At 40.3% G+C, this 14835-nt stretch overlaps 1 protein-coding gene across 3 annotated transcripts; it reads right to left on the minus strand.

The window, feature by feature from the left end:
- Positions 1-4153: 4153 nt before the first annotated feature.
- LOC108551475 (uncharacterized) lies at positions 4154-7571 on the minus strand. 3 transcript variants are annotated; one of them, XM_017905648.1, is made up of 10 exons: positions 7364-7571; positions 6914-7177; positions 6663-6766; positions 6178-6304; positions 5978-6071; positions 5579-5694; positions 5259-5495; positions 4948-5153; positions 4807-4875; positions 4154-4702 (listed from the first exon to the last, which is right to left on the minus strand). In XM_017905648.1, the coding sequence occupies exons 2-10, from the start codon at positions 6994-6996 to the stop codon at positions 4557-4559; spliced, it is 1182 nt and encodes a 393-aa protein (XP_017761137.1). In that variant the 5' UTR covers positions 6997-7177; positions 7364-7571; the 3' UTR covers positions 4154-4556. The 3 variants fall into 3 exon arrangements, with proteins under 3 accessions (XP_017761137.1, XP_017761138.1, XP_017761139.1); XM_017905649.1 differs by lacking the exon at positions 7364-7571 and having other exon boundaries at positions 6663-6854; positions 6914-6989; XM_017905650.1 differs by lacking the exon at positions 7364-7571 and having other exon boundaries at positions 6663-6839; positions 6914-6939.
- Between the last annotated feature and the right edge of the window lie 7264 nt (positions 7572-14835).

A 14835-nucleotide genomic window follows, 5' to 3' on the forward strand; every position in this document is an offset into this window, starting at 1 on the left:
TTACCGAAATCGAATGTCGTCGTTAGCAGGGTAATTAGATCATCGAATGGCAATCGTCGGCACGCGTTATCCCCCGCCGCGTCACGGTATCCCGCGTGATTATGCATTTCCACGTCGGCTATCGTAATATGCAATTAGTCGCATGGCGTAATAATGCGTTTCCTTATTTACATCCCGCCGGAACTGGGTAGAGAGTGTAGGAAGAAGAGCGGCGGAAAAGAAGCGACTGGCGTGCAACGAATTCAATTATAGCTATATCTCAGCCATCCAAAGTAATCTTGGAAATAGGGGGACTTTGAGGAAACTCGTTACAACTGCTCGCACTTTGTCGTGGTCGTGGTCGTTGCTCGTCGACAGCGTTGCGCCGACTCGAAAGCATTGGCGGACGCTCGTTTCTTATCCCAAGAGAAAAAGGACCCGAGTCCCTTGGTTCCATTTCGGTTAGCCCCGCGTTGCCGATATCCGTTAAAACAGCGGCCCGATGGATACACGTGTACGCTCAGGCCGATAGAGAGAACGCCGCCGGTGATTCTAAGTAGCCGAGAATTTGTCCGCGGTATTAATAGCGTTCGCAACTATTCGTATTATTTTGGTTACGTAACGGCGTATGCTAATAAATACGCGGCGAGACATTTCGTATCGCCGTTAAGCATAACAGGCACTCGCTTACGAATTAACTGGTCGATCGGTAATTATTACCGCTCGCTAATTTGCATTCGATTGCGCAATCCGTATAATATACGAACCAGCCTATCGCTATAGGTGCGCGCGATATAGTACGCGCACGCTAAACGGAATCCGGCAAATCGGAAGAATCGACAGAGGAATCGAAGGAGGGAGCGAGACGCGTATACCGTGGATGGACGGATAGATAGGAAGCGCGAGAAAGAGAAGAACAGAGAGGGAACCGCTGGCAGCGGCAACGAAGAAGAACGTCCCCTCGCCTATCTTCCCCCATGGTGGCCACGAGTGCTCGCATTTCGTCGTCGTGTTCGGCGTCGTCGTTGCGCGCCGGCTCGAAAGTATCGGAGGACAGTCGTTTCCCATCCAGAGAAAGAGAGGAGTCGTTGGTTCGGTCGCGTACCTCGCGAACCACGACGCGTAAAGAAAGAAGAAAAGGAAAAGGGGGAGCGACAAAGAGAGCGCGCGCGAGAGAGAGAGAGAGAGAGAGAGAGAGAGAGTGAGAGAGAGGGAGTGAGAGAAAGGTAGAGAGAACGCGAAGGAGAAAGAGAAAGAGCGAGCAAGAGACACGTTGCGAGGGCGAAAGGGAAGAGAGGGGTTCCCCGATGCTGTAAGACGATGGAAGGGATACCGGGCGGGGGGCGAGGGCACGAGAAGGGAGCAGCGACGGCGAGGAAGGGGTGCGATGGCAGAGGGGAACGGTGGGCCGGAGGAAACGAGCGGTGGAAGGGAAAAAAGGCACGTCGTCCGAGTGGATGCGATACGCGCCGGAGATCGTACGCAATGCCTGTGGCTATCTAGCTTAACTCGTGAAAGCCTAACGAACGTTCTCCTCTTACCGACTACGTGAATTTCTGTCGTGCGCGCGTAAGCCTTCTCCTGCGCGGCCAGACACCTGCGCGAGATAATGTCTCGTAATAGCTTCTGCGCCAACCTCGCCACCAACCACGGTCCATAATCTTCGGTAGTTTTCGAGCGACCGGGTAAGATCGAAAAGCGTACCGGAAGAATCGGATCTCCGTGATTTATACGCGCGCGCGCGAGATCCTACACTCGGTTCCGGTATTTTTCTATGTACACGTACACGCGTACGTGCCTGTGCATGTTTACGGGCAAAACTTCTCCCCGGTTCACGAGGCTCGTAAATACGAGATTTATAGTCGAGCGGAAAGTAAATATTTTCGGGAATAAGGAGGCATTAAGATTTGATAACTTGCAAAGAGACGCGTACCGGCGAACACGTGTGTACGCGTATACCTACGCGTATACGTACGCGTATACGCACGCGTTCATCGCACTCCGACGTTACGTCACGCGCGCGCGCGTAATACGCAGGAAAATTGCGTTAAGGATTAGCGAACATTGATCCCTTTGAGAGCGACGCGAATATATTTATTGTAACCTTGACACAGTTCCGGGGGCCGCCTCTTCCTAGTTTCGAGGGATTCTCATACTTCCAAGTTCACCTTCGAATCGTGCAACAAGACAGTTTTATCGCTAATGCGCTCTGCACCTTGAAACATATGTTTCACGGAATTCTGCCGTACCGAGGCTATATACATATCGATGCCGGCTAACATTGTAATACGATACACGATGATATTTCATCTACTTTACGGGCAGCGTGTGTACGTGTACGTACGAAAGCTGGTGGAATACACGGAACGAGCCAAGTACGGAAAGATAGATGGAATCCGTGTTGATCAACCGGCTCGTGGAACCGTGTTAAAGCGCCGACCTCTTCGGAATTATCGCGTTTCCGTTTTTAAATATCCACCCAGCTATCGGATAATTTATTTTCCAATAGCCCAACGACGAGCGATCGCGTACTTACGTACGTACGTACCCGCGAAATCGAAAACGGGGCACGTTCAAACGAAATTTACGACCGCGTATGTACGTACATACGTACGTGCATATATATCGCGGCGTGCCTAGGGAAGCCGAAAAGAGGAAGAAGCGATACGTGTCTGTGGCGGTGGTGACGACGGTGGTAGCTACGATGGCTTGCAATTTACAGCGGCGCAAAACGATTTCGAGGCGAGGAGCCACGTTGCCGTGGCTGCGTATGGATCGAGCTTTAGAGGCGGACGGTCTCGCGGATCTCTTTGTGCAACACGAGGGCCGCAGGGCCATCTTCTTTCTCCTCTCTGGACGGCCTCTGATACCTACTCCCCTCCCTCTTTCCCGCTTTCACATCTTCCTTCTTCTTCAACAGCGGCAGCGGCAGCGGCGGCGGTGGCGGCGGCGGCAGCAGCAGCGGCAGCAGCAGCGTCTCCTCTGACGCCGCTCCACTGTCCTCGCGACGAGTCATCTCGTTTAGGTCGTGCAAGCCGGCAGGGGGAACGAGGAGGACTCGATGGCGCGCGGAGACGTCGGGTGGCGGTGGTACGGCGGGGAGGGGGATCGCTAGCTGTGGCGTTGCGAAGAGGGGCGGGAAGGGCCGGTGAGCCAAGGAACGAGGAGAGGAATCGAGAAGAGAGGCGACAGGGTCGAGGGAGAGTAGCTACGGAACAGAAGGATATATGGCTGTGTATTATGTACTCGGGACCCGTGTTACATACGCCTCCGTTCCTCCGCGTATACGTAAGCGAGCAGGTGTGCGTTTCCTTGTGTACGTTCGGCGGTCCGGTGTGTTTGTCGATGGGCGCGCGCGCGTCCCCGTGTCCTGGCGCGATGCACCAAGGTGTGTGCGAGCAGAGGCTCACTTCTCACGCGAGTCTCTAACCAGCTCGCATCGAAGATGCGGAGAACATGGAATCACGCGACTCGCGTAAAAAATGATCCTGCGATCCTGTAGCGAGGGAGGGACCGAGGGGTAGAGGGAGAGGATGGCGTTGCGCGGCGAAAGATGGGATAATGGCACACCGAATGGATGAACGCGCGCAAGAGTGGAGATTCGTGCTGTGTTCGTGGGTGGAGTAGAGCGGAGAACAGTGCCAGACAAATTGCAACTGATAATTATCGTCAGTGCCGGACGGGGATATCGGAGTAGGGTCGCCGGCAGATAGAATGACCAATTTTTGACAGGTACAGCAAGAGGGGTTGGGTCGGAGGGAATAGCTCGAAAGTGCTTGATTCGATTGAATGACCGGTAGATTGATGGCTTTCTGAAGTAAAAAGTTATTCAACGATTTATTAGACGCGCGGTTAACGATCGGGATATCGAGAACGGTAAATGTGGCATTAATGCGGAAATTACGAGGATCTTAATTACGCGATATTTCTTTCAACCGTGTATCCTTCGATACATCTATATTGCTTGTATATTTTCCGAGAAACATCTTGTTCGTTACGCATTTGTCGGAATGACAGTTTTCTTTCGCTTCTAAAACGCTCGATCGTGAATTAAGTGAAAAGTGGACGCATTGTTGACAATATTATGAATTATGAATTATTTGACGGCATTCCAAGTGTACGGTAAATCGGACTCATGATTTATAGCTCGGGATAATATTCGATCAATCATAAGTTACCGCTTAAATGTATAATTAAAGCTATGTGACTTACAGCGAACTCTAGTGATCGAAATCATTAATATACGTTTCATTCGGCGCGCTCAGTGGTATCGACCAAAGGTAATACAAATCTTCATAGCATTCGAGTAATGGGTGGTACGAGTAAAATAATTTTATATTTATTATGCTCCATTCGTAATGGAAATAAACATTCAAATTTTGACGGTCAATTTTAATTAAATGCTAATTTGTTAAAAGGCAATTCGATGTTAAATTTTATATCCGATATTTCGATTGTTCCTATTTATTGATAATTTTATATCTATTAATCACTCTCGAACCACCGCTTTACACATGAAATACAATTTTACGAAATTTTTCGAAATTCCTAATGCTTTCATTGCGAAAATTATATTGCTATATTTTTGGGTATAAACTAAGCTGCGCTTGTTTTCTACCGAAGGCCAAGTATGACACTATTGGGTAATTCTCAACTAACCAATAACTCAGCCCAAGCATACAATTATATATCATCCTTATGACCCACCCGATATATGCGTAATCTGAAAAAGAAACGAAATTTAGCGATGTTTATGAGTGAATTTATCGAATAGATGCACATCGCGATGTTGCTATCTTATCCTTCTAACCAAAAGTAATCACTTACTGCATATGTATAACATGGCTTCGCGTTGCTTTAGATTCAAATAGGCGTACCATCCGAGAGGTTTCTTATCTAAAATAATTAACTCACAGTTATACGCGAATAAAAATAAAGGAAAATACCGAATACCTGTTTTTAACTAACATTTTAATCCCGTTATGTCGTATGTGAAGTGCATAAAGGCGTCTTCGTTGATTGAGAAATCGACGTACCACAATCCATTAGTTATATTGGACATCAAGTCTAGAAATTCCTGGCGCGGTTCTTCCAGGTGTTTTGCCAATATCTCTTTTCGTATTCTTCTACACAGTTCCACAGTTTCCGACACTGTCTTTCTGCAAATATTTATCCTAGAAAAAATGAATCGATAATTGAAACTGCTTGACAAATAATCAAATTAGAAATGAAATTTCATACTTTGCATAAATCTGTTTCTATATTTTTCATGTTACTACCTATCCGATATACCCAGTAAGTGTCCCGTGACCTGCCAAAAATGATTGAATCCTTCTTTCTCTTCTCGCGTACCATAGACTAATCCCACTCGCTCGGGACATATAAAGATGAACCCTATGAAACCGAATTGCGTGATCGCCATGTCCTTTTGATATATACCATGAAGACCCTGTTCAACACGTCTCTTGCTGACGTTCGCGTGTCTCCATCGAATCACGTTCAGCGCCTTGAACCACCTTGAATGTCGCAAGCAGATTTACCATGACCGGTTCCATGGGATACTTTTACGGGATATTTAATGGGATGTTCTGAAACTTACTTCGAATTCGGGTCGAGCATGTCCGAATAAAAGAGTGCATACATGAGCAACAACGTTTCGGTGAATCGCTTGTAAGCTAGGTTTATCGTGCTACTCCGTTTCGTGTACAGGAGAACCTAAAAAGTAAAACATTTATTTATTTCGTTATCCAAATTCCATCTTTGTTCACACTTTATACGAATACAATAACTTCTGTGGAATACGCTATACTTTTCATTAATCTCGTTCTTCAAGGCGATTCTAAAAGTACCGATATCTTATGCTTTCATAGAAATAGCCTTTAGTAGGTGTACGTTAAAACCGTACGATTTACGAATAAGTTTTCTTGATTCTACCTTTCGTGCTATTAATTTAACAGGGATTAATTGATTATCCGGTTGAATGAAAACACGTTATTACCTCCAGTATGTCTGGAACGGACATTATTGCTGTTAGACCTGTTATATGTGCAACCCCGAATCCTAGTAAGTTTCCCATGTAATACTCCTGGCCTCTAAAATTATTAACCGATTATTCATGTATTTCCAGTGTTTGACGGAAACGAAGTTTTCCATTGCGAAAATAAATCATGCAAATTTTTTTTTTTCATTTGTACTCACTTCTTGAATAAATATTCATCAAACCATTCTGGTAAATCAGCCGATGTTACCTTCGAGAACTCTGAGTCAATCACGTCTCTATCCTCCAAGATTAATTGAAAATGCTCGTCGACAGTGGCTGGTTGAACTGGAAATATAATATTTATCATAAGCTCACCGTCACAGTTATGAATATATTTACGAAACTCGTTTTTTAATATAACGCGACAAGACGATACGGTATCATAAGGTGTATCACATAAGTGATTAACTCCAAAAAATTTTTTTTCCATTTCGGTGTCAAATCGCTCGACCGATAAATAACATTTTATATTTAAAACACTGTTCCACTTTCTGAACATTTAAATTTAATCGATTTGACACGGAAATGGCTGATATCAGATAACAGGTAAGAATTCTCGCTTGTAAGATAGCACACGTTCTATTTTCGTACGCTACGTTTCGTATAAATGAAAGGCAGGAAATTATTTGCACAAAATATTTACCATCGCTGATGTGTTTCTTATGCGTCATGGTACCTCGATAAATCCAGTTCCCTAGCTGTATCTTCAATGGCGCAATATCCACGACTCGGATCAACGTTAAAAATCTGCGAAAAAGTTGATCGTAACGCTTTATCCTTTCTTCCCTCGCTGTAATGATTCACAACAGTTTCTTTTCCACTGAAACACAACCGTCTAATCTCGTTTGATCGAGTTTGATCCGATAGCAATGAAAATTATCTACTGCTCCTTACCGCTCTACGCTTGTAGGCCAACTGGACTTCAACGTTGATCGAGTGTCGTTAAATCCACTTGCCAGTTTTCTCCCACACTGCATGCATCGCTATTGCTAGTTGGCGTGCACAGTCTGGATCTACGTTTACGATCACTCTATGGTTACCGCCGAAACAGTGTGGTCATAAATTAACGCATCGATCTGCGATACCGATTGATGCTCCACAGTTCGGAACGGCGTGTGCGTTGCAGGTGCTCGATTTCGAGCAATAATGCGAGAAAGGCTGCCAATCGTTAATTACATCTCGTTCATTACCAAGGTAATTGAAAGTTCTATTTAATGCTTGGAATATTTCGAAGAATTTCAACCTTCCATAGCGAATTAACGACGGGTAAGGAAAGCGAAGAAGAGTAAATCGATAGATAAGCTCCCCTAACTTTACGATCACGCTACGTTTTTAACTACATACTCTGTATCATATATCTCAAAGCGTTCAGTATTCCTCGGTTGACGGTATAATGGCGAATGGTGGACAGCAGGCTGCATCGCAAGGTCACTCTTTACCACTTTCTAAATTCCAGTTTTCGAGGTGTCCTTAAGGTTACGTATAAAGAGTGAAATTGCACGATTCGGCGAAAAGTGTCCACCGTGAACAACAACCATAATTTTCGAGAGCTTGTTCAACGAACGATTAAAAGTTTACGCTTAAGACTGTGTTTGTTTCTACACGGATGGATCGGTTATCGGATTTTTAACGGATATGCTGATCCGAATTACGATTCTCGAGTCTCCAATGAATCCGAGTGGTTCGTTCGTGCGTTTCGTGCATTTTATGTATTCGTTTCGTCATCTTTTTATCGACATTCCGAAGATCGCGAACTGGGACTACTTTAGCAGCACATTTTCATTCCAAACGAAATACCAGGAATTATATCATTATTGTCAAGTTAGCGAGTAGCAGCGAAAAACCAGCGCCTAGCGTCGTCAATCCAAGAACTGGCTACGTCTCCGTCCAACCCGACATGCTCTACGAGAACCTCGTGAAGATTATTATTGTCCCGCCCGCGAATAACATTATATGCCGTATTACATGACGCGTAAGCCAAATAATTATACCTGTTTCCTTCGACCTTCGTCGTGTATGTGGAACAAGAGAAAAAATAGAATAGAATACATAATCCTGTAAAGAAGTACTATATTAACCTGTATTTACCCTTTGCACTCGACGATTTTGTCATTACAGGAAAATAGTAATTCGAGGACTTCCTCCAATAAAGTCGACGATATTTCTAAACCGGCAAATAAGGAATCGTATGCAAATTAAGATGAAAAATTATTTGACTTCGATATTCCAGGTATCATTGAGTAATTGTAAATTTGTAATATTAATTAACATCCATCTGTAGAATCTGATTAAATGGCGACTGAGAGGCGTCTCTCGAGTCCAAAGGGTTAATATGTTTAATCGTTACACCATTCAGAGATGTTATCTACACGTTTGCAATGACTGTCATTTATCTTGTTTACAGGCTTCTGGATCTAACGCTGAACCGGGAAGATTATGGAACTGTCTTTCCTCGTCGATCTGTAATTTGGCATAGATTAGAAATCAATGGAATATTTATCTGCACGTTACATCTACTTATTTTAGATACCTTTACATCTTCCTTCTATGAGTGATTGACACCGACTGGCCGGAACAAAATAGGTGTCCATGATCTTGCACGATGCACGCTTTCAATTGCGTGTTATTTTCTGTGTAACGATACCTGCTCGATATATAATTATGCCGCACGCGGATCCTAGTTGAATCGATCACGTTTGTATTTTTCTTCTTCTCTATGTCTATAGGAATCTAAAAGATTGGCAATTTTCGTCGTAATGATATACAGTTAGATGAAAGAAATGGTGAAATGGAGGTGACCTCTCGGATTTTCCCCATGTCGAATTTGCCCCGAGAAACTGCTCGAGGGTACTCGATCTTGTAAACACGTTCCATAAAGCAATCGTTCCTTTCGTTTGATGATTAGAAGTTCCGATTCTCTGCTACCTGCTTTCGTATTCAGAGCTCGCCAGTCCGGCAGCAAGGCTACTACAATGACCGTAATTATCAGCCAGTCCGCCAGGGAAGTATCTGTAATCTGTTGGTTACGACAGTTTTCGACACCGAGCTGCTCAGCAGACAACCGATTAGACCGATTAGATCGATCAGGGTAATTAGAAAATTCCGATATCCTGAAAGGTATGCATTAGGATGTCCTCAAGATTCCAATCACGTTCGCTGTCTAGATTCTCCAGTATTATTCTTATCTCGTGTTGTTAGGAAGCACGTCATAGGAGGAAGAATACTGCGTAGTCTCTCACGTTTTAGAAATTTCGGATGAATCCAGGCACGAATGTAAGTGTAGAAGCAGTGCCAGAACAGTGCAGGCAGGAGCAAGCACCAATCTTGCTACGAAAATGGTTTAGTGAGTGCTCAGAAGCTCGAGATTCGTCGACGACGAGGTACCAAGAAATGGATGCGTAGTAGATACTATGGCAAGTATAGTTGCACGAATGTATCGTGATTCAGTATCATCCAAGTGCTAGAGAACACCGTGTCTACCTGCAGATGAGAGGTAAGGTTATAAAAAGATCGTTTTAATTTGCTTTTAAGAAGAAATTGGCGTATCTATCTTTTATGTACCATTTGCATTATGGTACATCGAAACTCAACAGGTTGTTGCAATTTTTATTCCCACTGATACCTAAAAGAAATTTCGGTGATTAATAAAGAAATCAACGACCCTACTGGCATGATCATTAAACAAAGGCATGTTTCGTTTGAAACTAAAACAGAGGAACGAAGTTAGAGACAGTTCTGAAAATTAGCGTGTAAATCAAAGGGAGTTTCGAATCTTAATAGAACTATTAGAACTCTCTCGAATCGCTCGTTTCACGAAACAAAGGGGAATGAGAACCTAATATACACGCATCCCACGATGTCCCACGATGCCCCACGTTGCCCCGTGCGGGGGGCAAATAAAGTGGTACTCGCAATTCCAATCTAGCCTTCGAGGTACCAGAAGGTAGCCTTTCAGAGGGCAAACTGAAATCGTGAGTACTGCGTAGCTCTTAGCTTGGCATCGTTTGTCAAAGACGAACTTATAGAATATTCCGAAAATTACTAGATGAAATTTATTCAAACGAATATGGAAATATTTCTTTGACAAACGATGCCAATTACCAGGTCTCACCGCGTGGAGGTGGCTACGCAATCGAAACCCGTGCCTGTCAATGAAACAACGAGAACATTGTTTAAATATAGTACAAAATATTGTAGGATACCAAAATAAATCGCGAATCGACTATTGCCAATAAAAACAAATAGTAAACCGATCTATATCTTCTAGAAGCAAATCGAAAAATTATTCTATATAACAAAATTAAGTTGCGTGACTCCTCTACAGGAAGGAGAAACGTGGGTTAAGGAGAGCATAAAAGCGTGGTCCTTGACAACCAAAACAGGGTCCTTGGAAATCGGTTACGACCAGCACAAGCGTGAATCGTTTGGTGTTGGAAAGAGAGTTTTAAAAGAGTGCGTCTTTGTGTGTTTCGTTATCTTGGTGTTCTTTCCCTAAGTTAAATCAGTTTACGAGTTTCGAGTTTGTGTTATTGTGTTCTTGTTCTTTCGTGAATTTTGCGGTGTCTCAAGAAGACCAGTTTCGTTATCCTACAATATAAAATATACTTCACAATCAACTGCAAAATAAATTAGAAAATAAATTCGAAAGTAAATTTCAAAATGTAAGATGCCTATCACCTGCAGCAAGGGAAGTGCAATTAATAATAACACAAAAATGAAAATAGAGGGGGTGAATTCATAGTTGCATATGATTGTTGTGTAATGAAATGAGAAATAATATTTTTAAAACGGGTCACGCGTTGCCATTTTTAATGCTTTAAAAGTCACGACAATAGTAGGAAAAAGCACCGAGCAGCCACATAGGGCACTATATTTCTCGTTATTCTGGCTTTTTTAGTGTTATATCAAAAGGCAGTAAAGTTTTAATTCTCCGTCGCGATATATAGAATTTCGGGGGATTTAGACGATCCCTCTGATACAACGTGCACAGTATACGTAGTAATACTATACACGTGTGTACAAATAAGTAATTTTTGCAATATGCATGTATAATGAAACAATGTACCGAGCATGGTGACAATAGTAACATTAAAAATAATATAAAAATGCTTGTCTTTTCTTGCTGAAAATCCTAACTAAAAATTGGAGTTAGGGATAGCTTAGGTGCTGGGGTTACTCTACTTTTCGATTGACTGAAAATCCGTGTGAAGAAAGAAGTATGTATTAATAAAAAGAGGAAAAAGAGAAGAATATAAGTACAGGTAACCCTTCTATAACACGGTAGATAGGTTCCCAGAAAATGCCGTGTTGTGTGAAACCTAGAGCCAGTACAAAAAGGGGGTTACGTTCCGAAAATTTACTAAACAGAAATTTTTTTTAATTCTACATAAACAACTTAATTTTTATTAAAAATATAAATGTATGTACAACAAAAAGCAAAAAAAAAAGATAAAAATATTATTTTAATTTAATGTAACTTTAATTTAATAAATTTCTTCGTCGTCACTGCTCATGTACAAGTATAGTGTTGTACAAAGGTTTTTGCAATTTTCTGATCGTGTTAAAGCGAAACCGTGTTATAGGATGCCGTGTTGTAGGAGGGTTCCCGCAATTTATGAATCGTGTTATAGGATACCGTGTTGTAAGAGGGTTACCTGTAATTTCAAAGTCAAAGCTATACCTCTAATAATTTCAATACAATCACAAATGATTTTGGAAATTACTCCGAGGGGAATTCTTTCTTTTACTTGTATTCCGTAAAATCTCGCGAAATAACTAAAAATTTTAAATTTCTATTTAGAATAGAAATTATATATTCTTTGAACCGGGATTTTAATACGCGTTGTACAAGAAAGTCCTAGCTTGGTCCGACAAATATATCAGCGGAATATATATTGCACGAGTGCTGTTGTACACGAATACGTTAGCACTCGTGATCACTATGCTGGCTACGAAAATAATAAAATACAACCAATTACCCATGCCGTTTCGGATCATTCGTCCTACGACATAATGGGTAACCAGAGGAATCGTAAACATACGACTTACCGGTCGTTGACCACTTCTCCGTATCAAAGCAGCTCTGGATTGACTGTCGCCTTCGTCCTGGCATCAGCTTCACTGTGTCCTTCCCTTGCCACGTCGTCAATGTAACGATGTCAACATTGGTTGTAATTCCTTCTTCCGTTCTTGGAACACTTTCAAAACACACTCGCGATGTCGCGAACACGTACGAACTTGCTTCGACCGGCATCGAGCAAAAGAAATCGCGTATAAAATCGTTCGAACGTATACGACTTCGTAGAAGTACGGTAATAATTTAATCGCTATAAAAATATTTAATGTCCACTAACACGAGTGAAATTAAAAAAAAATAAAAGGTGAAATATTTATTGAAGTATTAAAAAAGTAATCAGAAACACAAAATAGAATGAGGTAATTAAATGAATAATTAAAAGGTAAATAATAAGTAAATAAATAAACTTTAAAAATTATTTTAAAAAAATAAATAAATAAATTAAATTATTTAAAAAATTAATAAATAAATAAAATAAATTATTAAAAGTTAAATAATAAACAAATAAATAAAATATTCAATAAATAAATAAATGAAATGATTTAAAAAAAATAATAAATAAATTAAATAAATAATTAAAAGTGAATAATCAATAAATAAATTAAATAAATTGTTATAAGTGAAAAATAAATTAACACGTTAATTTATTACATAATTTATTGCAAATATATGCTTCGTATAATTTGCAATAATAATATGTACATCAAATTACATATGTACAACTACTTATTCATATAAAAAAGCCATTTACTTCCTCGTAACAATAATTTCTAATATACGTGTTTGAAACAAACTTCTAAAATAAAAAAAAAATAAAAACCGATTAGTAGCTAAAATTGATATTAACCAAAGGGACCCTATATTCTATACCCATCACCCATCCTAAAATAACCTAAAATTCACGTTTATAACAAATTCTATAAATTTATCAAATTACATATATATTATACGTCTAATAATGCTTGCGTACGTTTTTATTCATGCATTTATAGAATTTCTTATAAGCGCAATTAATAAAGGACTTCATAATACAAGTGTATTTAATTTTGTAACCATATTACATAATATACAAAGGTAAATTACGATATGGATCTATCATACATTGAATTTTTCTGTCATCCAATTTAGAAAAATTAGAAATCCTTTGTCACTTTGAGGATACTCCTAATATCACCGATTCGAGGTAGAATACGGAAACAAATAAGCATAAGACTGTAAATTTGAACGTGATCGATCATACGCAAGCAACGAATTACACAGGGCAGTTTCAAGGCTCCAACGAATTTGCATTGTTTCGACTTTTGCACTTAGTCCAGAACGAACCGGCGAATTCCTGGAAAGCCAAATGTTCTAAGAAATATTTTGTTCACAGCCAAATTTACGGTGTGCCGTGCATTGTAAATGACCGGGAAAGCTACCTCTCGGCTAATTAGCGAACTACCTTTGTTAGCCTTCGTTAGAAACAAGATATGGACTTCGATGAACGCTATTTTAATCGATATACTATGTAAATTACGTCTGAAGTCTAAACAATATAAATTACAAGAAGACCCCTTATCGATCTCTTCCACCTAATTTAACAGACAAAAATCTATAACATTAAGATCGCAGCCAATTAGCTCGTATTACTTGCTATATCATTCATAATTGTATCATAGCTATTAGTTATGTGTGATATAACTATAGCGATACAATTAGCAAGGATATGTCAAATAATAACGATTGCCCAGGTCTCACCACGTGGAGGTGCTGCGAATGGAGACCCACCCTAACCACGACCCATCCTCCCTCCATTCGCGAAAAAATTTACCAACATTCAAATGAATTCCCCTTTTGATGCATGTTTGCAAAACGTTCAATCTTTGATCGCTGTGCAAAAGAATGTCAAAGAGGATTTAAAAGAAAAATCGACGCGAAAAGCTAAACCTGAAAATAAAAGATAAATTTCGCCTTCAACTGGACCTAGAAATAAGAGGTAAATTAAGCCTTAAACTAAGTCTATAACTCTATGCGAGGCGTTATTTCTATTCTGTATCAATATTTTACATTTTCGTTGCCATAAAATATAGATAACTAAGAAATTTAAACATGAAAAAGACAACATTTCGTTCATGCAACAAGACTTTACACGTTTCCAGGCATGAAAATGTAGAATAATTGACAATTAAAAAATTAAAAAAGAAAAACCCACACCAGAAGAAATAAAACGTCTCGCAAAGAATTAAACTTATTTTACTAACTTAATACTAATTAATACTACTTATCATTAATTATATATAAACTAAATTATTAATATGCATAATTACTTTTCAATAACCTTAATACTACTTAATTAAATACTACCTAATTATTGCTTAAATACACTAATGTACCTAGAATTTTAGTGTAAGTCCCTGCTTTCATATTCATTCCTTATTAATTATCATATCAATTCCTAAGACCTTAACGCACTAGTATGTTACTTAAACATAAATATCACCGAGCTTAAAAATATCCTCCCTAACTAAAAGTCTAGATCATCCTATTTATCATCTAACTTAATCTAGACAGATATCTAATTATAACGAAGAAACAGAAAAATGCCACGTGACTGTCTTCCGACAGCGGACCATAGGAGTTCCTAAAACAAATTTTGCAAAACCTAGCATACATAGAAATTCTAATTACTTTTTATACATCATAATATGTGTATAAAACCTGCCAGGGGAAGAAATGGGGGAAGTATATTTACATACTTCCT

The sequence above is a fragment of the Eufriesea mexicana genome, unplaced genomic scaffold, assembly GCF_001483705.2.
Source record: "Eufriesea mexicana isolate 0111107269 unplaced genomic scaffold, ASM148370v2 scaffold4231, whole genome shotgun sequence".
NCBI classification, from domain to species: Eukaryota; Metazoa; Arthropoda; class Insecta; order Hymenoptera; family Apidae; genus Eufriesea; species Eufriesea mexicana.